This window comes from Clarias gariepinus, chromosome 18 (genome assembly GCF_024256425.1).
Source record: "Clarias gariepinus isolate MV-2021 ecotype Netherlands chromosome 18, CGAR_prim_01v2, whole genome shotgun sequence".
Lineage (NCBI taxonomy): Eukaryota > Metazoa > Chordata > Actinopteri > Siluriformes > Clariidae > Clarias > Clarias gariepinus.
This window is the reverse complement of record NC_071117.1, coordinates 9550001-9577944: the sequence shown is the minus strand read 5'-3', so window position 1 is coordinate 9577944 and position 27944 is coordinate 9550001. Positions and strand designations below refer to the sequence as shown.

At 46.5% G+C, this 27944-nt stretch overlaps 1 protein-coding gene across 2 annotated transcripts in view; it reads right to left on the bottom strand.

Annotated features, from left to right (window-relative positions):
• Positions 1 to 27944, bottom strand: part of usp34 (ubiquitin specific peptidase 34) — a 73860-nt gene that overhangs the window by 29059 nt on the left and 16857 nt on the right. For both annotated transcript variants that reach the window (XM_053476669.1, XM_053476670.1), the window contains exons 5-36: positions 25309 to 25458; positions 25085 to 25152; positions 23375 to 23567; positions 21733 to 21794; positions 21533 to 21614; positions 20818 to 20910; positions 19548 to 19673; positions 19249 to 19378; positions 17025 to 17155; positions 15202 to 15977; positions 14902 to 15116; positions 14202 to 14317; positions 13048 to 13175; positions 11659 to 11748; positions 11447 to 11542; positions 11129 to 11211; positions 10873 to 11027; positions 9945 to 10058; positions 9710 to 9809; positions 9391 to 9550; positions 9142 to 9268; positions 8883 to 9030; positions 8636 to 8736; positions 7730 to 7939; positions 7420 to 7545; positions 7194 to 7316; positions 7003 to 7086; positions 6806 to 6892; positions 5929 to 6129; positions 5753 to 5835; positions 5630 to 5670; positions 4635 to 4759 (exon numbers count right to left, since the gene is read on the bottom strand). In XM_053476669.1, the coding sequence (XP_053332644.1) occupies positions 4635 to 4759; positions 5630 to 5670; positions 5753 to 5835; positions 5929 to 6129; positions 6806 to 6892; positions 7003 to 7086; positions 7194 to 7316; positions 7420 to 7545; positions 7730 to 7939; positions 8636 to 8736; positions 8883 to 9030; positions 9142 to 9268; positions 9391 to 9550; positions 9710 to 9809; positions 9945 to 10058; positions 10873 to 11027; positions 11129 to 11211; positions 11447 to 11542; positions 11659 to 11748; positions 13048 to 13175; positions 14202 to 14317; positions 14902 to 15116; positions 15202 to 15977; positions 17025 to 17155; positions 19249 to 19378; positions 19548 to 19673; positions 20818 to 20910; positions 21533 to 21614; positions 21733 to 21794; positions 23375 to 23567; positions 25085 to 25152; positions 25309 to 25458 (4524 nt within the window). The remainder of the gene's footprint in view (positions 1 to 4634; positions 4760 to 5629; positions 5671 to 5752; positions 5836 to 5928; positions 6130 to 6805; positions 6893 to 7002; positions 7087 to 7193; positions 7317 to 7419; positions 7546 to 7729; positions 7940 to 8635; positions 8737 to 8882; positions 9031 to 9141; positions 9269 to 9390; positions 9551 to 9709; positions 9810 to 9944; positions 10059 to 10872; positions 11028 to 11128; positions 11212 to 11446; positions 11543 to 11658; positions 11749 to 13047; positions 13176 to 14201; positions 14318 to 14901; positions 15117 to 15201; positions 15978 to 17024; positions 17156 to 19248; positions 19379 to 19547; positions 19674 to 20817; positions 20911 to 21532; positions 21615 to 21732; positions 21795 to 23374; positions 23568 to 25084; positions 25153 to 25308; positions 25459 to 27944) is intronic.

The window sequence follows — 27944 nt, the reverse complement described above, 5'->3', positions numbered from 1 at the left end:
GTCAGTCTGCCTGCCTGCCTGCCTGTCTCATCAGTCCGTCAGTCTGCCTGCCTGCCTGCCTGCCTCATCAGTCCGTCAGTCTGCCTGCCTGCCTGCCTGTCTCATCAGTCCGTCAGTCTGCCTGCCTGCCTGCCTGTCTCATCAGTCCGTCAGTCTGCCTGCCTGTCTCATCAGTCCGTCAGTCTGCCTGCCTGCCTGCCTGTCTCATCAGTCCGTCAGTCTGCCTGCCTGCCTGCCTGTCTCATCAGTCCGTCAGTCTGCCTGCCTGCCTGCCTGTCTCATCAGTCTGCCCGCCTGCCTGTCTCATCAGTCTGCCCGCCTGCCTGCCTGCCTGTCTCATCAGTCTGCCCGCCTGCCTGCCTGCCTGTCTCATCAGTCTGCCCGCCTGCCTGCCTGTCTCATCAGTCTGCCCGCCTGCCTGCCTGTCTCATCAGTCTGCCCGCCTGCCTGTCTGTCTCATCAGTCTGCCCGCCTGCCTGTCTGTCTCATCAGTCTGCCCGCCTGCCTGTCTGTCTCATCAGTCTGCCCGCCTGCCTGTCTGTCTCATCAGTCTGCCCGCCTGCCTGTCTGTCTCATCAGTCTGCCCGCCTGCCTGTCTGTCTCATCAGTCTGCCCGCCTGCCTGTCTGTCTCATCAGTCTGCCCGCCTGCCTGTCTGTCTCATCAGTCTGCCCGCCTGCCTGTCTGTCTCATCAGTCTGCCCGCCTGCCTGTCTGTCTCATCAGTCTGCCCGCCTGCCTGTCTGTCTCATCAGTCTGCCCGCCTGCCTGTCTGTCTCATCAGTCTGCCCGCCTGCCTGTCTGTCTCATCAGTCTGCCCGCCTGCCTGTCTGTCTCATCAGTCTGCCTGCCTGTCTCATCAGTCTGCCTGCCTGTCTCATCAGTCTGCCTGCCTGTCTCATCAGTCTGCCTGCCTGTCTCATCAGTCTGCCTGCCTGTCTCATCAGTCTGCCTGCCTGTCTCATCAGTCTGCCTGCCTGTCTCATCAGTCTGCCTGCCTGTCTCATCAGTCTGTCTCATCAGTCTGCCTGCCTGTCTCATCAGTCTGTCTCATCAGTCTGCCTGCCTGTCTCATCAGTCTGCCCGCCTGCCTGTCTGTCTCATCAGTCTGCCTGTCTGTCTCATCAGTCTGCCTGCCTGTCTCATCAGTCTGCCTGCCTGTCTCATCAGTCTGCCTGCCTGTCTCATCAGTCTGCCTGCCTGTCTCATCAGTCTGCCTGCCTGTCTCATCAGTCTGCCTGTCTGTCTCATCAGTCTGCCTGCCTGTCTCATCAGTCTGCCTGCCTGTCTCATCAGTCTGCCTGCCTGTCTCATCAGTCTGCCTGTCTGTCTCATCAGTCTGCCTGTCTGTCTCATCAGTCTGCCTGTCTGTCTCATCAGTCTGCCTGCCTGTCTCATCAGTCTGCCTGCCTGTCTCATCAGTCTGCCTGCCTGTCTCATCAGTCTGTCTCATCAGTCTGCCTGCCTGTCTCATCAGTCTGTCTCATCAGTCTGCCTGCCTGTCTCATCAGTCTGTCTCATCAGTCTGCCTGCCTGTCTCATCAGTCTGCCCGCCTGCCTGTCTGTCTCATCAGTCTGCCTGTCTGTCTCATCAGTCTGCCTGCCTGTCTCATCAGTCTGCCTGCCTGTCTCATCAGTCTGCCTGCCTGTCTCATCAGTCTGCCTGCCTGTCTCATCAGTCTGCCTGCCTGTCTCATCAGTCTGCCTGCCTGTCTCATCAGTCTGTCTCATCAGTCTGCCTGCCTGTCTCATCAGTCTGTCTCATCAGTCTGCCTGCCTGTCTCATCAGTCTGTCTCATCAGTCTGCCTGCCTGTCTCATCAGTCTGCCTGTCTGTCTCATCAGTCTGCCTGTCTGTCTCATCAGTCTGCCTGTCTGTCTCATCAGTCTGCCTGTCTGTCTCATCAGTCTGCCTGCCTGCCTCATCAGTCTGCCTGCCTGCCTCATCAGTCTGCCTGCCTGCCTCATCAGTCTGCCTGCCTGCCTCATCAGTCTGCCTGCCTGCCTCATCAGTCTGCCTGCCTGCCTCATCAGTCTGCCTGCCTGCCTCATCAGTCTGCCTGCCTGCCTCATCAGTCTGCCTGTCTGTCTCATCAGTCTGCCTGTCTGTCTCATCAGTCTGCCTGTCTGTCTCATCAGTCTGCCTGTCTGTCTCATCAGTCTGCCTGCCTGCCTGTCTGTCTCATCAGTCTGCCTGCCTGCCTGTCTGTCTCATCAGTCTGCCTGCCTGCCTGTCTGTCTCATCAGTCTGCCTGCCTGCCTGTCTGTCTCATCAGTCTGCCTGCCTGCCTGTCTGTCTCATCAGTCTGCCTGCCTGCCTGTCTGTCCCATCAGTCAGACAGCCCGTCCGTCCGTCCCATCAGTCAGACAGCCCGTCCGTCCGTCCGTCCGTCCCATCAGTCAGACAGCCCGTCCGTCCGTCCGTCCCATCAGTCAGACAGCCCGTCCGTCCGTCCCATCAGTCAGACAGCCCGTCCGTCCGTCCGTCCGTCCGTCCCATCAGTCAGACAGCCCGTCCGTCCCATCAGCCAGACAGCCCGTCCGTCCGTCCGTCCCATCAGTCAGACAGCCCGTCCGTCCGTCCGTCCCATCAGTCAGACAGCCCGTCCGTCCGTCCGTCCCATCAGTCAGACAGCCCGTCTGTCCGTCCGTCCGTCCGTCCCATCAGTCAGACAGCCCGTCCGTCCGTCCGTCCGTCCGTCCCATCAGTCAGACAGCCCGTCCGTCCGTCCGTCCCATCAGTCAGACAGACCGTCCGTCCGTCCGTCCGTCCGTCCCATCAGTCAGACAGCCCGTCCGTCCGTCCGTCCGTCATCAGTCAGACAGCCCGTCCGTCCGTCCCATCAGTCAGACAGCCCGTCCGTCCGTCCCATCAGTCAGACAGCCCGTCCGTCCGTCCCATCAGTCAGACAGCCCGTCCGTCCGTCCCATCAGTCAGACAGCCCGTCCGTCCGTCCCTCCGTCCCATCAGTCAGACAGCCCGTCCGTCCGTCCGTCCGTCCCATCAGTCAGACAGCCCGTCCGTCCGTCCGTCCCATCAGTCAGACAGCCCGTCCGTCCGTCCGTCCGTCCCATTAGTCAGACAGCCCGTCCGTCCCATCAGTCAGACAGCCCGTCCGTCCCATCAGTCAGACAGCCCGTCCGTCCCATCAGTCAGACAGCCCGTCCGTCCCATCAGTCAGACAGCCCGCCCGTCCGTCCCTCCGTCCCATCAGTCAGACAATCCGTCCGTTCGGCGGTCCGTCCCTCCCATCAGTCAGACAGTCCGTCCGTCCCATCAGTCAGACAGCCCGTCCGTCCGTCCCTCCCATCAGTCAGACAGTCCGTCCGTCCGTCCGTCCCATCAGTCAGACAGCCCGTCCGTCCGTCCCATCAGTCAGACAGCCCGTCCGTCCGTCCCTCCCATCAGTCAGACAGCCCGTCCGTCCCTCCCATCAGTCAGACAGCCCGTCCGTCCGTCCCTCCCATCAGTCAGACAGCCCGTCCGTCCGTCCCTCCGTCCCATCAGTCAGACAGCCCGTCCGTCCATCCCTCCCATCAGTCAGACAGCCCGCCCGTCCGTCCCTCCGTCCCATCAGTCAGACAGCCCGTCCGTCCGTCCCTCCCATCAGTTAGACAGTCCGTCCCTCCCATCAGTCAGACAGCCCGTCCGTCCGTCCCTCCGTCCCATCAGTCAGACAGCCCGTCCGTCCGTCCCATCAGTCAGACAGACCGTCCGTCCGTCCCTCCGTCCCATCAGTCAGACAGCCCGTCCGTCCGTCCCTCCGTCCCATCAGTCAGACAGCCCGTCCGTCCGTCCCTCCGTCCCATCAGTCAGACAGCCCGCCCGCCCGTCCGTCCCTCCGTTCCATCAGTCAGACAGTCCGTCCGTCCGTCCGTCCCTCCCATCAGTCAGACAGTCCGTCCGTCCCTCCCTCCCATCGGTCAGACAGTCCGTCCGTCCGTCCCTCCCATCGGTCAGACAGTCCGTCCGTCCGTCCCTCCCATCGGTCAGACAGTCCGTCCGTCCGTCCCTCCCATCGGTCAGACAGTCCGTCCGTCCGTCCCTCCCATCAGTCAGACAGTCCGTCCGTCCGTCCCTCCCATCAGTCAGACAGTCCGTCCGTCCGTCCCTCCCATCAGTCAGACAGTCCGTCCGTCCGTCCCTCCCATCAGTCAGACAGTCCGTCCGTCCGTCCCTCCCATCGGTCAGACAGTCCGTCCGTCCGTCCCTCCCATCGGTCAGACAGTCCGTCCGTCCCTCCCATCGGTCAGACAGTCCGTCCGTCCCTCCCATCGGTCAGACAGTCCGTCCGTCCGTCTCTCCCATCGGTCAGACAGTCCGTCCGTCCCTCCCATCAGTCAGACAGTCCGTCCGTCCCTCCCATCAGTCAGACAGTCCGTCCGTCCCTCCCATCAGTCAGACAGTCCCATCCGTCAGTCTGTCTCTCACTTCACCATTCATTCTCCATCTCAAATCACCTGCCATTCAATCTCTCCATCTTTCACTGTCCCTTGCTCTTATTTTCTTATTTTCGTCTTCTTTCATCTCTCTTTCCTTTTCTCCATCTCTTCCTGACCTTCTATCCATTTCTCCATCTCTCTCTGTCTCTCCCTCAGTCTATCTTTCACAGGTCTCTCTCTCGTGGGTGTTGTACCTCTGGGATGAGCAGGGTGAGCTTTTTGAGCCAGTCGTGCAGATGGTCGCTGTCAGCCAGGCTGGACTTCACCATGGAGCAGCAGTGCGCCCAGCTCACCAACAACCACATCGAGTAGTGTGTAACTAAAACACACACACATACACAGTCAGTACACACTAAGTTGGTCAGTGAACAGACCTGGTGGTGGACGGTAGGACATCTCTAAAACTTATTGTATTCACTATTTCAAATCATTAACGTAAATCAGACTGTATACGGCAACAGACGTCTCTGTTAGGAAGAGATTACTGGATTGTTCTTAATAAACGTGCAATATAAAAATAGGAGTCAATCAGACCAGATGTGCAAATACAGGTCGACAACACTCGTTTACCGAGAGAATTAGTAAACAGAAATGTATATTTCTCAGTAACGTATGGGTGTTTTTACATTACGCACGACAGATTTGTATTGTGTCCAGGAATGATCGTTTCCCCTCCCAACTACCCCGCTGGCCAGAGTTCACATTGCTTTTGGTCTTCAAACTCGGGTACACTTGGTGCATTTACACGCTTTGCTACAGCAGGTGGCAGTGTGCACCTACTTGGTTTGTGAGACATCAGAAGAAGAGAACTAGGAAGTTAATATTTGCTCTGTGCCTAATATTATTGATATTTCAGAAAAAACATCAAAACCGATTGCTCTCTCATGCTTTCCTACTTTATCAGCTATGGCTACGTAGATCAAAAGACGATTTCGGTGCACACATATGCTACGTGGAGAGATTTCAGAGAAGACTGACGGCACTGATGACATTGCTTCTAAACTGTGATTTACTTCCGGCCCCCGAGCATGAAACGATTGTGTTCTCTCATTGATCAAAACGAACCAGACCTTGTGTTCGAGTGTTCTTGGAAACGATTCCGGATCCCTGATGTGAAAACGTCCTAATATTCTGGTGTTAAGCTAAACCTGTGGAGCGCTTCCTGGGGAAGCGTCAAAAACATTCTCACCTTCATGACGAGATCGGTGATCTGACTGCGCTTTCAACACCCTGAGAAACAGAACCAGGAAGTTACATCAGATGATTCGTGAGCCACAGTTATTTACTTCCCCTCATCCTCTGTGTGCGTTACCTGTGTGCCAGGTTGTCATAGGTATAGGCCACATTGATGAGTCGCTGGATCATGTTGGTACCTTGGACGAGACTGAGGAACACCTAAAATCGCACACACACACTTTCACTAAAACTCTGCATGCAGGTAAAATTTATAATAAGGTTTATCATTTCACAAAATTCACAGCGTCATACTTCGGTCAGACGTGGTATGTGCAGGCCTTTCCCGTGCTCTCCGGCACTCTTGCGGGACTTCCCTGGCCACGCCCTCTTGCGCTGCGTGTCCGTGAGGCCGGACCAGGCAAAGACGTCATGGTAGGCCAGATCCAGATCAGCAGGGTCCACTGCAAACTGGCAGATAAGCTTCAGGAGACACGCCAAGCAGTCCAACAACCACTGAGAGAGAGAGAGAGAGAGAGAGAGAGAGAGAGAGAGAGAGAGATATTAGGATCTGCCATTCTGTACCATCTGCACGACTCCCCATGCTCATCCCGGGGGTACAACACCCACTTTACCCAGTCAGAGGGATGGAGAGACATAAGACAAAAGAGAAAGACAAAAGGAGGGAAAAAGAAAGAGAAAGAAAGAGAAAAGGTCAGTCAGTCTCGTCCGTCCGTCAGTCTCGTCCGTCAGTCTCGTCCGTCAGTCTCGTCCGTCAGTCTCGTCCGTCAGTCTCGTCCGTCAGTCTCGTCCGTCAGTCAGGGTAGGAAAGAGATAGAGAAAAATAAAAGGGAGATATTGAAAAGGAAAAAGAGATGAAGAGGAACAACAAAAATCATGAAAAATGAGAAACCCGCTGTCAGCTATTCGTTTTGTGTCCGCCTGCCTGCCTGTCTGTCCCCGCGTCTGTCCGTCTGTCCACCTGCCTGTCCACGCGTCTGTCCCCCTGCCTGCCTGTCCCTCTCCGCAGTCTGTGTGTCTGTCCGCCTGCCTGTCCACACATCTGTCCCCCTGCCTGCCTGTCCTCGCATCTGTCTGCCTGCCTGTCTGTCTGTCTCCGAGTCTGTCCACCTGCCAGTCTCTGTCTATATGTCTATATGCATGCATGTTTGTGTGAGCGTGTCTGTCTCACCACAGTCCATGACTCTTGCTCCTTGGGCTCGAGGATTGCAGAATTAAAAATTTCCAGAAGCAACTGAAGTCCTCCAGATGCCACAAACTTATGGAAGGAAAACCACACACACACTTACAATGTAACCCACAAAACCCCAAAAGCCTTCTAAATGTCCACATTTTATGAGTGAGTGAGTGAGTGTGTGTAAGAGAGACCTTGCAGCTCCAGGAGTTTTTACTGTTTTCAATCTGGTCTTCACTCGAGTCATCTGAGTCTGGGTACAGGTCACTGTAACTACCCTGTAAACCACACACACGGCAAAACATCATGTTATAATCTGAAAATGATGTGTGTATATCTGTGTGTATAACTCTGTGTGTGTGTGTGTGTGTGTGTGTGTGTATACCGTGGACTCTCTGTGTATTCTGCGGTTGGGTTTTCCCAGAGCTTCAATGATTTCCAGAGCATATAGCAGCTTATGGGGCGACTTTATTCTCAACAGATCTTTCCAGCAAAGACCATCAGAGCCCTGAAACAATCACACACACACAACACACACACACTCCTTTCAGTCATCGAACGATGGACCTCAAAACTCCTGCCACGGAAGTGGGACGGGTCATGTAACTGACCGTGTCATCTGAGATGTTCTGAAAGGCCTGGAGCATGTTGGGGCACGTGGGCAGGAGCATGAGCAGCTCCCACACTCGCCGAGAGAGATTCTCCGCATGCAGGTGCAGATCCTCGCAGCGTACACTCTAAAAACACCAGCAACACACAACACACACACGTTATGGTCATTCATCTAAATTGAGAACTCTCTGCAGTCCATGAAATTAAAAACCAAGGGTGCCAATAATTAATTCTGCATTATGCTGTACACATGGAGAGTGGATATGCGATCATGCGCAGTGTGTGTGTGTGTAAGTATGTTCAAGTCACCTGAGCGGTGTGCTGTGTGCGCTCGGGACCGGGAGCTTTGAAGCAGGCGAGCATCTCGAGCAGGTCGAACAGCGTGGTGAGATGAGGCTCCTGCAGGAGCAACAGCATGGGGATGTGCTCCTTCTGAGGGGGAGGCAAGCAGGAGGCCGGGAGCTGAACACCTTCTCCCTTCCTCTCTCTCCGAGGAGCACCCAGAGACACGAACACCATCTGAGAGACACAGAAGGAGAGAGACAGAGAGACAGAAAGAGATTAAGTGAGTGAGAGTGTGGGACAGATTGAGCAAGAAAGAGAAACAGAAAAAGACAAAGACACCAGGGGGAGACACAGAAAGACCGAGCGAGTGTGGGAGAGAAACAAAATGGACAGATTGAGTGAGAAAGAGAAACAGAAAGAGACAAAGACACCTGTAAGGAGACAGAGAGAGAGAGAGAGAGAGACGAAGCAAGAGAGACAGAGTATGAGAGAAACAACAAGATGGACGGATTGAGTGAAAAAGAGAAACAGAAAGAGACAAAGACACCGGCAAGGAGACAAAGAGAGAGACGAAGCAAGAGAGACATAGAGTATGAGAGAAACAACAAAACGGACAGATTGAGTGAAAGAGAGAAACAGAAAGAGACAAAGACACGGCAAGGAGACAAAGAGAGAGACGAAGCAAGAGAGACATAGAGTATGAGAGAAACAACAAAATGGACAGATTGAGTGAGAAAGAGAAACAGAAAGAGACAAAGACACCGGGGGGAGACAGAGTTGGAGCAAGTGAGACAGAGAGAGAGTATGAGAGAAATAAAAAAAAATGGACAGATTGAGTGAGAAACGTAAAGAGACAAAGACAGCGGGGGAGACAGAGAGAGAAAAAGAGAGAGTGAGATGGAGAAAGAGACAAAGACGGAGTGAGATTACCTGCATGTCCTTGAAGCCGAGCTCGTGTAGTGTTTTCTCATCGTAGTCGGTGGTGAGTTCATGACCTGATGAGATCATTCGCACGGGACCCATCAGACCACCTACACACACACACACACACGAAAGCATTTATATTAAGATTCAGGTGCATTCTATGGTATTATGGTGTTGCGTGATGCGTTGTGGTTTATTGTGTCAAGTGGTGATGTGTTGCATTGTGTGTGTGTGTGTGTGTGTGTGTGTGTACCTGGAAACTCCTGCTGTCTTGTGCTCTGGTTGAACTCCTGTAGTTGTGCCTGCTGACTGATCTGATCTTTCTGCAGGTTCTCATACCAGTGAGTGACCTCGGCTCTCAGATCCGCCACCTGATCACTGGGGTACATCTCTATCGTCATCTACACACACACACACACACACACACACATATATATCATTCCAGTAATAAAATCCTCTCCCTTTATTGTCATCAGTTCAACCAGCTTCAGAAAGTGTGTGTGCATGCGTACCTTGTCTGGCAGGCCGGCGGGCTGACAGACGATGCGGAGAGGCAGGGACTGCTTGTCGCTGAGAGCTTTGAGGTGGCTGCTGATTCCTGCACCTTCGATCTGCCACTGCCTGAGATGGTACGCAAACCTACACACACACGAAATCGAGTTAACTCCTCATATTAATCTCATCCGTTCACAACAAGACGTCTCACAGAGATGTTGTAAACTTGTCATTCCTCTCGTTCGACTGTGTGTGTGTGTATGTACCTGCGTCTGAAGGCCTCCAGGTGTGTCTTGAGCATGAGCAGACCCCTCTCGATGATGGTCAGGCTGGAGTGCGGGTCCTTCTCCAGGTTGGCTGACGCCATCATCAGACTCTCCATACACTTACTGATGAACTCCTGCTCCTTCTCCAGACCCGTCTTACCTGAAACACACACAAGCTCCAGATTCACCCCGATACACTCCACAGCTTGCATGCTCTCAGAAACAGGTTTCCAAGAAATGACACTCTGAAGGTGTGTATGAGGTTTTCTAAAACACAGAGAGCTAAAAAAAGTTTGTGTGCGTGTGTGTTGTAACAAACCGTTGATGTAGTAGGAGTTGATGTACTGGATGGCGGCTCGGCTGATGTCTGCGGACTGAGCTCTCAGAGCAATGCCCCATAACTGATCCATACCACACAACTACACAAACACACATAAATAATACATTATTTTCAGTTATAACATTTACTTACACGGTGAGGTCTAAGAGTCTTGTCTAGTCTGTTATACTGGGATTTTAACCCCATAACCTCCATGTAAGGGCGGAGTGTGTACCTCGCAGTTGGAGTTGCTGTCGTAGGCGCTGGTGGCCAGACGGGCCAAATTACAGAGGTGCTGGAACAGATTGAGTCCCGTCATACTGATCGTCTCCGGCTTTAACTGCGGCATCTAAAAAACACACAAATGTGGAAAAAGTGGGAAAACAAAAATTCACTTTTTTTCCCCTTTTAAGTCATAGTTGAGAGATTTGATCTAAAAGGAGAACTGGTTTTGGGTTAAATTGGTTTGGTAAGTCGGACTGGTTTCGTAAGTCGGATTCGTTCGTAAGTCGGATTCGTTCGTAAGTCGGATTCGTTTTGTATGTCAGACAAAGTGAGTCTTATACACCTTTCACATAAATATACAATGTAAAGCATTTAACAAAAAAAAGAAAAAACCAATCCAAGCATATGTAAATAAACATTACATTGACTTTTTAACTGTAACTTTTAGATTTTAACTGTAAATAAACTACATAAAAAAACAGATTACTAGTACTACTTATGCGATCTGAACTTTCACAGATATAGACATTCGTAGACGCGAGCTCCATCTATAGGTTTGAAAGTTCATAACTAAAATATTCCTAAGTCGGGTTACTGCATTTAACCTTAAAGACGTAATAATAATAAATCTACAAACGATGAGCGTTCAAGTCAAACCAGGACTCGTCTATGACATTTCTAGTGAACGGCTGCGTAATACAATTGACATTTAGAGAAGACTTCGAGCACAATGCGATGATGGGCCCCCTTAGCCGCAGTAAAACACTTCATCAGTGCAAAAACAGCGTTCTGGTCAATAAAGAAAGTCCTCAGGGAACTTTAACAGAAGAAAACTTTTTACTACTAGAGATAAACGGCAATGATAAACCGCTTTCTGTGCTGCTGTAAGAGAGAGAGAGAGAGAGAGAGAGAGAGAGAGAGAGAGAGAGAGATCTCACCTTCTCCAGGAAGAGATGTTTGTAGGTCTCCATGCCCATTGCATGCTGGTCTTTACTGCGTACCTGGTTGAGGAACCAGTGTAGTGCGTCGTCGTAACACTCCGAGTCCTCCACCAGACAGTGCCACAGGATGTCCACCTGCTCCAGACTCAACCCTGATAACACACACAGACATATCAGTAATCAGAAAGACATTTTAAATTTTAAAGGATGAGTGTGTGAGGGGTGTATGGATCAAAGAGCGAGAGACACTCACTGAAGTGATCTGGAGAGCCGAGTGTGGAGAACACGCAGGTGAGGAACTGGAGACGCACCTGCACCTCTGCACTGTGGCTGTACCTACAGCACAAACAAAACAAACACAATGTGATATATACATACACACACAAAAAGTTCCTGACTGGCCCCGCCTCCAACCCATCATCTGACTGTACACTATGAGCATCATTCTTCTCTAGAAGAATCCAAACTAGTGCTTCTATCTCAATCAGTAAGACATTCAGACATTCAGATAATCATCTTTTGGAACTCAACAACACATACACACACACACCCCCTTCAGTACTGTACTCACAGGGAGAACTTGTGCCGCTGTTCCCGCACTTCCTGGATGTAATGCAGCAGGTCCTCGAAGAAGAGCTTCATCATGTGGAGTTCCTTCTCAGCCCACCTGCAGAAGAAAAACACAGCAAAGACCTCCTTCTTCATCCTCATACTCGAAACGCTACGGTCTACATTTTGGCAGAGAACAGAAAACCTCTGCTAGGTGACGGCTGGCTCGCTTACATGGTGATCCAGTGCGTGTCGTAGCTGGAGCCAAACTGCTGGAACGTCCCAAACAACTTCGGCAGCAGACGGAGAGAGACCACTACAGACCTGAGACGTGCGCACACACGAACCATAACGAAAAAGAAAAAATATATAATAAAAAAGAATCAGCAATGTTTTACAACCGAGGTCGTAATTAATTTATTTTTTTAAATAGAGTAACGGCGTCAATTTACTAGTTTACATATCTGTAATTAGAACTTAATTAGGTTTTTTTTTTAGAAGATACTTTTTACTTGACAAATATCTGTACTTTTTACTTGACAAATATCTGTTCTTTTTTACCTCACTACATTTCTGCATGGAATTGTAACATAACTACAGTGATGCGTTTCATCTGAAGTGAGATCACCACCACCTGATGACTACTTTGCATAATTTGCCGAAACACTTATTGTAGCCAATGTTTAAAAATCAGAAAACAAACTCTCAGAAAGAAAAAAAGAGAGATTTTTATTATAACGTAAAAGCTACAGAGAGCTAATACAAGCTAAGTAATTTTTAACAAATAAATTTGAAGATGAGTTCTTTTGTTTGTGTTGTTTATTTTATGGCAGATACATATTGAACATTCAACTAATTTATACAAACCAATACACAGTGGAACCTCGAATTGCGAGTAACACGATTTGCGAGTGTTCTGCAAGACGAGCAAGATTTTTAATACATTTTGTATAAACACTGTAATATTAAGTTTTAAATATAATGTAAGGGATTTAAAGGGTGGTGGAAATTTTTTTTTATAATAAAATAAATAAATAAATTATTAAATAAATAAATATTACATTATAAGATGGCCTTGGCCAGAACAACAATTTAGGTTCTTTGGGTATACTTTTTGAGTTCTTTCGTACTTTTACTCAAGTACACATGTAAATGAAGGACTTCTACTTTTACTTGAGTAATATTTTACACAGGGTATCTCTACTTTTACTCAAGTAAAGGATTAGTCCAACTTATTATAATGTCAGAAAGTCAGCTTTAAATTGCTAGGACGGATTTCTCTCAACTAAGAAACGTTTCTTTAATGGAAAAGCTCTCTCTCTTTCTCTCTCTCTTAGGAATCTCTCCGAAAGATACCCTCCTCTTGCCATATTAGTTTTTTCTTACTTTCATACCTTCCTTTAACCATTTTAGCATTCTTACGCTGTGTTACTGAGCTTACTCAATTGTATCCAATTTTACCCATGCCACTTTACATTAAAAATAAATAATGGCAAATCACCACATATCCAGACATTGTTGACATATCCAGACACATATCCAGAACATTTACCTAATTTCCTAAGATGCTACGGAGTTTGGAAGATTTTCTGTTTTTTTAATTAACACCTGAATGAGTCTCACCTGTGGTGCGCAAGGTTTTCCAAACATCCCTCGATGAAGCGCATGCGGATTTGCCGGTCGGTGAACCAGCACACGAGGGAGCACAGCAGCTTCTCCGCCTCATTTATCAAACCCTCAGACAAATGAATCTGACAGCCGGGCATAAAAGATACAGGTTTAAACAGCGTTCGCCCACAACAATATACACTTTTAGGGATATATTTAAGGAGACTGGGATTATAACTTGGTCACCAAGGAGCTAACCACCTTCTGGATTTTAGTGGTTATTTATAAGAATTTAATCCTTTCAAATCTTAAGTTACATCAGGTCCTTCAATAAGAATGTTTAAATGTCACATATTATCCTCCTTTTAAACAAGTTAACATAAATTATAGAAGTCACAAAGATGTGTTTAGTCATGTTTTAGCTATAATACAAGCAGTCCCCGACTTACAAACGAATCAGACTTCTGAACGTGCTCCTGGAACGGAACTCGTACCCAAGTCTGACGAAGTGACTCTTATACACACGAATATACAATGTAAAGCATACCAAACCACCAAATTTTCACACTGCCATCAAGTGGCCAAAAACCTCACAATCTCACACAAATTTAAGTGTCGTCTCTGCGCCTTTAAATCACATGGGGAATCCTGGACTCCATTTTGGTCAGGTCGACTAATTTCTCCCACACACACGTACACACACACACACACACACACACACACAACATTCCAAACTTTTTATACATTCACTTATACAATTATAAAAATATTGTACATAATTATAAATATTGGTATATCTGTTCGTATCTGCAGAAATACGTAACTCAAATGTTCATAAGTCAGGGACTGCCTGTACTGCTCAGATCATGCATACTGGCAACTTGTTTCATTCCTGTTTTACTCTCAGTAGTTTTAAATTTAAGTGAGATACTGCTCTCATACATCTCTCTGTGGAAGTGCATTTTTCTAACCAATTAGAACACAGAAAATGGGACTGTCCTAAAAACCATGCCAAGGAATCGAACAAGGGGACGGAACATGCGAAATGCATACTCCTCTCCTGGTTTTTCTTCTTACGTGGAATGACGTCATACCAAACACATGCGTGACATTTAAACATTACAATTCACTTCATGCCTGCCCTCCTCGTCTTAGCCCCGGAGTCTCACCGCGTCCTCGTCCTGGACCAGATCCCACAGGAGAGTGTTTCCTTTCTTACACACGTTGTCCAGGTTAATGTCCGTCACCGCATGGCCCGAGTACTGGTGTTTATGAACCGAAGGACCTGTGGAGCATCAACAGAGCAGCTCTTTACCCAGTGACCCGGTGTGTTCGACGGCTGGTGCGTTTCATTCAAGCAGTCATTAGTAAAATTATGTAGGGAATGCTAATACATAAACATTATCTAAATATATACACGAGTATGCTAATGTGTAGGTGTGCAAACAGGCAATTGTACAAACTTAAGGCTTAACAACTGAAGTACAAATGATCAGCGCTTATGATGATGTTAAAAATATAATAAGTTGAAAATGCATTTATTACAAAGGACCTAAATTAACCAAACGGTCCAACACAATGACTATTTTATAATAAAATATCCAGCTCGAGCATATCAGTTGTTTTTCCTTATAATCAATCGCATGGCTGACTGGGAGATGTGTGTCGCCACCTAGTGTCACGAGAGGGTATTGATAAACATATTGCTAGCAAAAAACGGATTTGAGGATTGTCCGTATCTATACTTAAGCGATTTTTTTAATTAATTTATTTTTTAAGTATAAAACTATTTAAATAAATGCATATATAATGTGCTTAAGACTTCAAGGTATATGCTCCATGTGACTGGACTGGGACCTGGGAGCGTACCTTGCACTAGGTGCTCGTGATATATGGAGGCCAGGTTGGGCAGATGTTGCTGCAGGTGCGAGCTGAGCTCGGCGTGAGAGTTGATCTGGACCAGCTCCTCCTCGCAGCCCGACTCCTCGCCGTCGAAATCCGCCATGTTCTTCTCGGACTTGGCGCTGACCTGGGAGCTGCTGCAACTCACGTCGTCAGCGCTCAGCATGTCCTCCACCATGTGACTGGAAAGAGAGGACCAGCTGAATTAACTAGACAATTACAACATAATTAGCGACACCCAGAGTTACCCAGATGCCCTGGTCGTACCCTTCATGATGGTGGTGATGATGGTGATGGTGGTGGTGGTGATGCTGCGGGTTTATGAAGCGCCTGCAGTTGAACAGTTCGTTGCCCATGGCTTCAGATAGGAAGTCGGTGGCGCGGGTTAAGCAGGGGGGCTCCTGGGTTATGGGCGTCCCGTGTGAGGCGCCCATTTCTGGCCCGATCCCCTGCTGTTGCTGGGGATTCTGGGATTGAGAAAGAGACGCAGGGTCAATGCGCTCTTCCGAGGATCCTTCCAAACAGGCCGAGGAACAAGTGTCCAGAATCCTTAAGGAGGAAGAGGAAGATGAGGTCACCATGGCAGACGCTGACTCGGATGAGAAGGACAAGGTTTTGGGCTTCTGAAGACTAGGACCGATGGAACCAGACGCGACCACTCCGGACATTCCGGGTCTTTCCGGTGGACCCTGGACTTCTCCGAGAGCCTCGCCAGCCTTCCGTTTGCGGACTTCTGAAGCCAGGGGGTCTCGGGTCTCCTTCTGAGGGCTGCGCTCGGAAATCGGAGTCGGCCTGTCCTCTTCGTCGTCCTCGTCGTCTTCCTCGTCATCCTCGTCATCTTCCTCCTCCTCGTCCTCCTTTAAAGCTTCGCTATCGGCTATATCGGAGTGGAGCTCGCTGCCAGGGCTGCCTGCTGATTGGCTGGCTTGGCTCGACTCGGCCTCGTTGCTGGAGGCTTCGCTGCGGCCGCTGCTGCTCCCGGGCCCGCTGCTGCCCTCCTCGCCGCTGTTCGCCGTCTCGTCCGAGCTGCCCTGCATCGACTCCTGCGCAGAGTGAAACAGGTAATGCATGAAGTCTGCACGTACATCCAAGAGGGAAATACGATGCGTGGACAAAATTAATTAATACAAAAAGCCACCACTTCAGAAGGATCAAATTATCGGGCTGCGTCAAGTACCAAAATCAAGATTTTAAATAAGTGGAACTGGACTAAGAACTGACCAAGAGAGGTATAGTTTATAATATATACACCACATTTCCACACGCATAATGTGACGAGAGCTCTGGGACTAATCAGCTGTGTGTCCTTTAAACACACTTGTTAGTGAGACTAATCAGGGGAAAAAAGCTAAAGCTTGCTAGGAAGCATAAAGATTAGATTTTGGAACAAAAGAAAAAGGTCATGTGACCTAATGAATCCAGACTGACCCTATACCATAGCGATGGGCGTGTCAGTGTAAGAAGGGAAGCACATGAAGCGATGCTCCCATCATGCAAAGTGTCCAATGTACAAGCCTCTGGAGACAGTGTTATGATCTGGGGTTGCTCCAGTCGCTCAGGTCTAGACTCAGCAACGTTATGGGGCAATAAAGTCAGCTGATGATTCTATGGGGTTTATCTTTGCCAGGCAGTGTACAAAGGTACAAGCGTTACAGAAAGAAATCCAGGAAAAATGAAGACTGAAATACAAAAATTTTAACTTGGAGAGTCCAAAACAAACAGAACTCAACTCCTAAAAATCCTCCTAAAGACAGAGAGAGCAAGAGACAGACAGACAGACAGAGCGAGCAAGAGACAGACAGACAGACAGAGCGAGCGAGAGACAGAGCGAGCGAGAGACAGACAGACAGAGCGAGCAAGAGACAGAGCGAGCGAGAGACAGACAGACAGACAGACAGAGCAAGTGAGCGACAGACAGACAGACAGACAGACAGACAGACAGACAGAGCGAGCGACAGACAGACAGACAGAGCGACAGACAGACAGAGCGAGCGACAGACAGACAAACAGACAGACAGACAGACAGACAGACAGAGCGAGCGAGCGAGAGAGAGAGTGAGAGACAGACAGACAGAGTGAGAGAGTGAGACCTCAGTGTCCGAGAGTCTCTGCTGGCCACGTTTCCCGCTGCCCATGATCGGCTCGTCCATCTCCATGTCGCTGCCTCCGCTGTGATGAGTGTCACTGTTGTCGCTGCTCTCCGGACTCGCCGCCGGGGAACCTGGGAATAAAAATATATCAGCAATGTGCATCAAACAGGTGATGGGGCAACTTATTTCTGCCTAGATAACAATGTTGCAGAATTAAAAAAAAATTTAATAAAAATGACGAAATCATGTCTCATATAGATTTAATGATATTGACGAGTAAAAATAAATAAATAAATTAATTAATTAATTAAAAAATAGACTTCCTAATATTTAGAACATCCTGAGACAGCCATGTGCCTTAGACTTAAACCGAATGCACCAACCTCACAAGAGCCCAGACCCAGTTCTCCTTTAAGGGACATTATGTGGGACGTAACATTTACACATTAGACATGGAAGACATTTTTAAAAGACATCACATGGAATTGTCTGTGATGATTTAAGAAATGCAGTCAGAATAGGACAAATACAAGACTATATAAATAATAGACAGGTTTTGTCTGTACATGGGTCACAACTCGCTCTTTTAAATGACATGTACACATTGTATACACCAAGGGACCAGAAACCGTTTATATTCATACTTTCACTTTGGCTGAAATAACAGCGCTGAAGCGGTATAAGTGAATATTAACACACTGGAGTCGTTTCAACAAAATAACCAAAGTGTGGTTCATCTCTTTAATCTGGCATACGCGTAACTCATCCCATAACCTCATACTCCAGTACATCTATCCTGAATGGCAACTACGCTAATTCTCTCCATCTGTTCTGTACTTTTCTACCCATCCCGAGGCATCTGGAGATTGTGCCAGCTTCAGTAGACAAAGGCCAACCCTGCGAGGTTTCTAAAGCATCTTGAGAAGGACCTGCTCCAGCTAGATTCTGCTTTATGATGGCTGGAGCTACACATCCTGCTCCTGTGCTTCCAGTGATCCTGACCCCATCTGCCCTCTGCACCTACTGCTGAACTGAATCTACACAACTTCTGATATATTGAACTTTCACCTGCACAACACACTTGATGTTATTTCTATCGGTTATCACCCAGATGAGGATGGGTTCCCTGTTGAGTCTGGTTCCTCTCAAGGTTTCTTCCTATTGCCATCTCAGGGAGTTTTTCCTTGCCACTGTCGCCGTCACCCTTGGCTTGCTCATCAGAGACATTTCATTCATCATTCATTCATTTAATTATTATCTAGACACATTTTTCTCACACATACACACTTCCAAATATTTTCTTTTCTTTTCTAAAAAAAAATAAATAAAATCTTTAATTTTTTTTTGTGAAGCTGCTTTGGGACAATGACCATTGTTAAAAGCGCTATATAAATAAAATTGAATTGAATTGAATTGAATTTCTTTTTTGTATTAATAAGTTAGACAGAAAGTTCTGCTGTACAGAAAGACAGACGCACATGTACGTGAGCTTCAACTTCAAATAACAATAATAATAATATCACATTAAAGATCAGCAGATTATTATAAGCTTTAACCTTCTAACTATTTCTACAAACTCTAACAGTCAACGAGAGATACTTAAAGTAAATAAATACATTTTATTTGTCACGCACACAGTCATGGACAGTACGATAGGCAGTGAAATGCTTATACGACCGCTCGTGACCTTTAGAACCTAAATTATCAATAGAAATAGAAATAAAAATAGAAATAAATTAGGGAATGAAAATAAAGAACAAAATAGAGACCTTCTTTCTTAAATATGGAAAAACTCCAGATAAAAGGAACAGAATATAAAATATTTAAAAAAAAATTAAACCTAGCTGTACAATATATATACACGGTAATGAGTGTACAAATATGCAAAATATGGAAAATGTGCAAATGTTTTTAGGATGAAACTCACAAAACAAGAATTTTAGAATGATCCAGTTGTGACACATGTGATACTTTGAAAATGATGTCATGTGGATGCACAATTCACAGACTGACTCATGACGTCCGTAATCAACATCCTGGTACGGTCATGTGACTAAATCATGAATAAATGTGAATAAGAAACTTTCCAGAACAATGAAATGGTTTGTGACACCTGCGTCATTCTGGTGTTTATGGGATAAACATATAAATGTCCAGTAGAATAAAAATGCATGTGATTTGCACACACACACACACACACACACACACACACACACTACTGTACCTTTCTTGTTGCCCATTGGCAGGTTGGTGTTGAGCAGAGAGGCGAAGGAGCTCTGCTTGGAAAGCTGCGCCTTGGCTGCCAGAGCGTTATTCCACAGCGCCTTGATCAACATGGACGCCAAGTACAAGGTCTACAACACACACACACACACACACACACACACACACACACACACAAATACAGTGCATGTGTTTTATTTCTCGGTTAAGACTAATCAGGATCTGAACCTGTAAGAACCTTCTATTCTTTCAGTAAGATCTAAGGCACGTGTGTGTGTGTGTGTGTGTGTGTGTGTGTACCTGTTCGGTGTGTGCACTAGGATGGAGTCCAGACACCAGGTTGAGGACGTGCCTGAGAGGCACCGGGTCCAGGTTCTTGATGAGGGAAGGGAACAGGTCGTGGATGTAGCGGCTGCAGTGCTTCAACTGAGAACACACAACATGAATCCGATTCAAAACAAAACGTCACCATCAGGAGGGTGCGGGTTTTTTTGGTCCGCTTTTGTGCAAGAATTTAGGAATAGAATAATAAAAAAAATCTAATAAGCTGATATGATGGCAATATCTCATCTTACATCAAAACCGGCTTACATTGTATTTTAATTGTTTTAAATGTTATCCGCACTTTTCTGCATACCCAAGCTCACACTGATTGGCTGGTGCCTCTGTGATTGACAGGGAGAGAGACATCATACCTCCCCACCATTGATTACAAAAGGAGATTAAACTCTCAATTGTACCCCTCACCCTCACACTAAAAAAAAAGAAGAGCGTGTTTTATTTTATCGATTTTTTTCCGATTCTCAAGTTCACCACTAAAGACGTCTGTTTTCGTTTCTTTCGCAGTTGCCTTGAGTCTCAGCCCTCTCAGTTAAGTCTATACAGGTAGTCCCCGACTTGTGAACGAGTTCTGTTTCGGAGAACGTTCGTAAATCTGATTTGTTCGTAAGTTAGACAAAGTGAGTCTTGTACGCCTTTGACATGGATATACAATGTAAAGCATACCAATCCACTTGACTGAATCTCTGTCCCCTTTCCCCACACTGTCATCAAGTGGCCAAAAAAACGTAATTGCGCCTAAGGAAATGAATCTCTCAGTGAAATGTAAATGTTGTCTCTGCGCCTTTTAATCATGAGGGGAATCCCGGACGCCATTTTGTCTCAGAGCTGTTTTCCCCCTTTATTGGACTATGAACTCCTTTGTTGAGAATTTTTTTCGAAATTAGGATTCTTCACCATCAAAATACATACAATATACCAGATTCTGACATTTTATACATTCACTTAAACACTGAAAATATTGTTTATAATTGTAAATATCTGTATCTGGTGCACTGCAGGTTTTTTTTTTCTTGTACAATACATGTGAGCTCTTTCCGTGATTGAACCGGAAAGTAGAACCGCAGCCCGTTCATATAACGCTAATGTTCATAAGTCGGGGACCACCTGTAATAATGTTTTTATTGCAACAGCAATGTTGTAAAGTAAAAGATGTTCTCCACTTGGATACCCATAGCTTGTGTGTGTGAGACAGGCAGAGCTAGTGACTGAGCGATCAAGTGTGTGAGACCTGAGCAGCGGCCCAGATGCAGTCGACGTGCTGTGTGCTCAGTCTCCCCTCCGCAGCCAGGAAGTTAAGGATCACTTGGCACTGTTTAATAATCTGCAACAGACCCACAATCATTAATTAATCTCCCATCCAAGTACAAAAATTTAAATTTTAACAGCTCCAGGAAGGACACACAGACAAGACGGAGACAGGGACACGGACAGACGTTGACGGACAGACGGCGACGGAGATGGACAGACGAAGACATGGAGACATACAGACGGAGACAGACGGAGAAATACAGACACACAGACGGAGACAGACGGAGAAATACAGACACACAGACGGAGACAGACGGAGAAATACAGACACACAGACGGAGACAGACGGAGAAATACAGACACACAGACGGAGACAGACGGAGAAATACAGACACACAGACGGAGACAGACGGAGAAATACAGACACACAGACGGAGACAGACGGAGAAATACAGACACACAGACGGAGACAGACGGAGAAATACAGACACACAGACGGAGACAGACGGAGAAATACAGACAGACAGACGGAGAAATACAGACAGACAGACGGAGAAATACACAGACAGACGGAGAAAGACACAGACAGACGGAGAAAGACACAGACAGACGGAGAAAGACACAGACAGACGGAGAAAGACACAGACAGACGGAGAAAGACACAGACAGACGGAGAAAGACAGCCAAACGCTCACCTCAATGTGCAAATTTGGTCCAAAAATGTGCTCGATTACGTTGTTGTTGATGAGCCAGTCGGCGAGTTCTTTTGCTATCGACCTGGAAGAGGGGCAGAAGAAGTTCCACAGACATTGTTAAACACAACATGGTTATCGTTACATTCACAAAAATCTGGATTAACCAAAACACGCACGCACGCACACACACAAGTACTCACGTTTCAGTGTCGGACACTAGAGACTCGTTATTGCAGACATCGTTAAAAGTGTGCAGCTGGTTCTGGGAAACAAAACCAAAAAAAATTATTAAAAAAGGAAATAACTTGTAAGATAGACATGTCTTCAAGTGAGACACAGGCGTCTACCAGCAATGTGAGCTTGCAGAATATTTTCGACTTTCAACCTTAAATAAAAAAAAAGTTTAGCAAAATCCTTTTCTCCTAACAGCTCTCGTCTCGAATCGTTTTATTCCTTTTTCACTACAGAAATCCTAATTAAATGTTATGTAGTTACAGTTAGTGCTGTAGACGTCACTGAAAGCAAGTTAAACTAATCTTATCAGCTAAACTTAATCACTAGAATCAGCAGACGGAGAAAGCTTGTCTTCTTATCCTGGGAAAAAACTGAAGCCTTAAACATGCTAAGAGCACCGTGACGTGTCTGTTTCATGGACGTGTCTGTTTCATGGACGTTTTCCTGTGCATGTTTGCGCCCCATGTAGGGGTAACGTTAGGTGCCGATGTCATGCGCTTAAATGCCCCCCTGCATCATCTCTATCAAACATTATATAAGAACATAAATTTATAGGTTTATTATTATCAAATATGATATTACTAGGCATGTGACAGCCGGTGAGACCATTAATACAAATTCTCATACAAATGTTTATTTTGTGGCACATTTACTTTGCAGTAATTACACAAAAAAACTATTTTTATTATAAAATAAGCAATATAAAAATATACGTTTTATATGGAAAAAAAATTATATAATTTATATATTTTTTTTCCTATACGTCTTTTTTTTATATATATATTTATTTATTTATTTATTTTTATTTTACTATTTTTTCCCCCTTGATTTTTCTCCCTAATTTAGTAGTGTCCAATTCCTCCCCGTCACTAGGGGGCTCCCACATTAAGCTTCTACCACCACTCAGTCGGGAGGGTGCATCACGTGTTTCCTCTGACCCACGTGATGTCACTGACCATCTTTTCGAACTGCTCGCTCACGCACCGTTGGGGGCGGAGTACCACACTCGGAGGACAGCGCTATCCGCTCCTTCCGCGTACGTGAGCTCACAGACGCCCCTGATGGGTTTGTAGAGCCGTGATTAACGTGGGAGCGCGGAGTACCTCTCAGTTATATTCTGCTTAAATGCTTTGAGGATGTAAAAGCACATCTCATCAAATTAGGATCCCTGTGAATAAGATGTTACTGCAGGAGCAGTGAGGGTGTGAGGGTGCTGTCAGACAATTAATCAACACCTTGGTGTATTATACAGCACTCTGCTAAGGTTTGACTGAAATCTTACTGACTCGGTATCGAGTTCCTCTAGTTATTTACCGAGTCTTTAAAAACGCGTGAGCATTAACCTATCGATCGAAACGCTGGCATGCATTTAATGACGCTCATTAGACGTGAGCTTCGCCCTCGTCTACTTTCACGCTTGAGTCACTGGACTGTTTTCTCCTCTAAGAGAGAAAAAATTCAATATATTTAAATAAATAAAACAAGGATTTTTTTATTCCGCATGAGATGTACCTTTTAATTTATTCTGCACACGAAAGAAAAACTCAGGACGATTCCCTGATTAAGAGAAACCGATCACATGATGCAGAGTGTGTGTGTGTGTCTCACCGTGATCTGGCTCAATCCCGCCAGTCTCATGGTGAGCGTAGGTGACATGAAGTACTTAAAGGCGAGATCGAGGCTCTCCTTGTCGAAGCACAGCGCGCTGTCCAGAGGCTCCTTCACCGTGCTCCACATCAGGTCAGCCATGTTCCTCGCCGCGCTTTGCCGCAGCTCCTGATCCGACAGCTTACACAGGTACCTGCACACACACACACACACACACACACACACACACACACACACACAGTCAAATTAGAGAGAGAAAGTGAAAGCGGGTAAGCCAGAGCCAGGTCGAAAGTGAGACAGGGATGAGAATGAGAAAGCTCACGGTCATGAAAAGTGCCCAGGTAACCCTGTATGACTCACTCACACACACACACACACACACTCTCTCACACACACACACACACACAATTACGTCCACGCTTATGTTATACAACACAATAACAACAGACTGCATTATGTATGTATGTATGGACAATAATAAGCTGAACATAATGATGACACACACACACACACACACACACACACACACACACACACACACACACACACACTAAACTCGAATCACTGAGCAGTTTTACTCTAAACACTGGGTATTTTAAACAAATCAGCAAAAAAATTAAATAAGAAGCTGTTTAAGAGTTTCATTTGCTCTTCACTGGCCGTTCTAATTATCTGCTCTAATGCTGTCGTGTTGTTCTCTCGGTCACATGACCAGCGTCTCTTCACTTCCCGCCAGCCGTCTGGCTCCCTCAGGGTAATCTGAGGAGAATCTCGGTGACTGTTGCCATGGTGATGGATGCTCGTCCTAGCAACCCAGCAGAGAGGCGGCAGAAAGAGAAACTTCCTCACATCTGACTCAGCGAACACATTACAGAACAATCAGCATTAAGGGACTGGACTGAACGTCCCTCTGCGTCAGAGGAGGAGGTGTGGACTCTGTGACTGAGGCCATGTCTCCTACTACGGGGCGGAGTTACAGAGGCCACACCTTTTTCTCTGGAACTGAAGAACAAAGGCCATCCCCCCCTCCTCCCAGACCCAGGTACAGAGGACACGCCCCCTCCTCCCAGACCCAGGTACAGAGGAAACGCCCCCTCCTCCCAGACCCAGGTACAGAGGACACGCCCCCTCCTCCCAGACTCAGGTACAGAGGACACGACCCCTCCTCCCAGACTCAGGTACAGAGGACACGCCCCCCCTCCCAGACCCAGGTACAGAGGACACGCCCCCTCCTCCCAGACCCAAGTACAGAGGACACGCCCCCTCCTCCCAGACCCAAGTACAGAGGACACGCCCCCTCCTCGGAGACCCAAGTACAGAGGACACGCCTCCTTCTCCGAGACTCAAGTACAGAGGACACGCCTCCTTCTCTGAGACTCAAGTACAGAGGACACGCCTCCTTCTCTGAGACTCAAGTACAGAGGACACGCCTCCTTCTCCAAAACTTAGGTACAGAGGACACGCCTCCTTCTCTGAGACTCAAGTACAGAGGACACGCCTCCTTCTCTGAGACCCAAGTACAGAGGACACGCCTCCTTCTCTGAGACTCAAGTACAGAGGACACGCCTCCTTCTCTGAGACTCAAGTACAGAGGACACGCCTTTTTCTTTTTACAGATGTAAAACTGAAGCACCATGGTCACGCCTTCTTCACTAGGACTGACAGACACACAGAAACATGCGACGTGAAAGACGTGGGAGGCGTTCTCACCTAATGACGTGAGTGCGGAAGGGGATGATGTGCTGCATCACGGCCGGGATGTGCAGCCATATCCTGATCTGCAAACCAACACAAATTGTTGTTTCATTTAAATTAAATATTAACAGTTTTATAATTCATAATAAAAGTTTATAAATGGGTTATAAGGATAGTCTTCACGTTTCGTGATGGAGTATATGCAACGTATGCGCGTGCAGTCACGTGTTTGTTCTTACGTTAGAGACGATAGTGATGAAGGCATGCGCGATGGGGAAGGGTAGCGTCTCCGGTGTCCCTGTCTCAAAGCAATCCTTCATCAGAGACAGACCATGTTTCCCACAGAAGAGACACACGTAGCGCAGCAGGTGCAAAGGAACCTCCACATCCTACAACACACACAGTTAACATTTTTGCCTTAAAAGACCTGGACAAGAAAAATGGACAAATTAGACAAAACTTGCTCTGCAGAGAAACACAGTGAACAGGCTCTTCTTAAAAAAAAAAATTAACTCCAGAAGGATTACCTAATTATCCCTTAAAACTCAAGCCGTGCCAATAAACTGCCTTCTGATCATTTTCAGTAAAAGATAAAACTTCAAACATCTACTAAAGCTTCAGACATCTAACCGTGCTTTCGGGTTTTCTGATACGTCATGTAGAACCTTTAGAAGTTATAATTACTTTTAAGCCTTGTAAAACTTACTGCTACTGGTTTATGGGACTCGCACAAACGTAGAACTCACAATTATAACTATGAAATGTTTATTGTATATGTATATATATAAAAAAAAAAAAAAAACAACCATACAAAAATAAAAAAACAAAAAAAAAAACATGCAATCTTAAGAATCTCTGCTATTTCTTTGCCTGTGTGAATCATTTTGTTTTTGTTGCTCAATCATGCATTTATACAGTCGTGGCCAAAAGTTCTGAGAATTACATAAATACAATAACAGAACATCGTCTCCTCTAGAGGATTCAGCTGCGGGATCGGAGTGCCACCAGTGCAGAGCTAGCTCAGGAATGGCAGCAGGCAGGTGTGAGCGCATCTGCACGCACAGTGATGCGAAGACTTTTGGAAGATGGCCTGGTGTCAAGAAAGGCAGCAAAGAAGCCACTTCTCTCCAAAAAAAAAACATCAGGGATAGATTGATCTTCTGCTTCATATTCTCTGATGAAGCTTCTTTCCGATTGTTTGGGGCATCTGGACAAAGGCTTGTCCGGAGAAGAAAAGGTGAGCGCTACCATCAGTCCTGTGTCATGCCAACAGTAAAACATCCTGAGACCATTCATGTGTGGGGTTGCTTCTCATCCAAGGGAGTGGGCTCACTCACAACTTTGCCTAAAAACACAGCCATGAATAAAGAATGGTACCAAAACACCCTCCAACAGCAACGTCTTCCAACAATCCAACACCAGTTTGGTGAAGAACAATGCATTTCCCAGCCTGATGGAGCACCGTGCCATAAGGCAAAAGTGATAACTAAGTGGCGCGGGGTCCAAAACGTTGAAATTTTGAGTTCATGGCCTGGAAGCTCCCCAGATCTTAATCCATTGAGAACTTGTGGTCAATCCTCAAAAGCTGGGTGGACAAACAAAACCCCACTAATTCTGACAAACTCCAAGAAGTGATTATGAAAGAATGGGTTGCTATCAGTCAGGATTTGGCCCAGAAGTTAATTGAGAGCCCAGTCGAATTGCAGAGGTCCTGAAAAAGAAGGGCCAACACTGCAAATACTGACTCTTTGCATAAATGTCATGTGATTGTCGATAAAAGCCTTTGAAACGTATGAAGTGCTTGCAATTATATTTCAGTACATCACAGAAACATCTGAAACAAAGATCTAAAAGCAGTTTAGCAGCAAACTTTGTGAAAACTAATATTTGTGTCGTTCTCAAAACTTTCGGCCACGACTGTAGTATCTTTTTTTTTTTTTTAAATGCAAATAATCTAGCTTTTATTTTCTAAAAGTATTTCTATTAAAACAGTTTTACAATGCCCTGGATGATTAAGGGCTACGTGCTCGGATAGAAATCGCCATGTTTGTACACCAAAGAGGTTTTACGTGGTCTTACTCCCCACATACGTGTAGGTTGTGAAATTAACACGTTGTTATTTCTGTTGAAGTTAAATATACATTTGTTCCTTCTCGTATCTAGTAGATCAGTTTCGTGCTGGGAGGTGATGCCGACACCACATATATCTCACACCTGTGAGAATCACTGCCTACTCTTACACACTCGATCTAATCAGACCACTTACGACTTCGTTATGGTGTTTGTATTATAGATATATTTCACTTTCCTCTTGCGGAATAAGTGTTTATCAGGTTCTTAAATTTTAATTAGATTCCACTCTCCGGAGGGTTTGACGGCCATCACACAACCCGGGAACAAACAGTCCTGAGGAACAGCGGCGCGTCACTCTAAAGCTCAGTTCGAGCACAGGGACCGTGAAGAACACGTTCCCACACTTACACACACCCACAGCTTCCTCTCTCAGGTCTAGCATGAGGGCAGCTACTTCCTGGACCACGGCCACCCAAATCAGATAAAACGCAGACCTTCTGGAACAAACCAGTTCTTACACACAGAGTTTAAACCTTTAAAACGGACTGAGATACTGAATAAGATGATTGAGCACGTCCTGATTATTTAAAGATCTTTTGGACTTCCACCTTTTCATGATGTTCCTTATCAAATCAGTGCTTCAACATCTCCGATAATAAAGACTAGTGTTGTCTGTGGACTAAATGATTTTTAAACTGAACTGAAGATGTTCTTTTAAACTGCCTCCTGATCACAAATTCTCGCTGAACTATACCTATGCTAACTGCCAAGCGATGCTAACATGCTCAGCACTGTGTTGAAC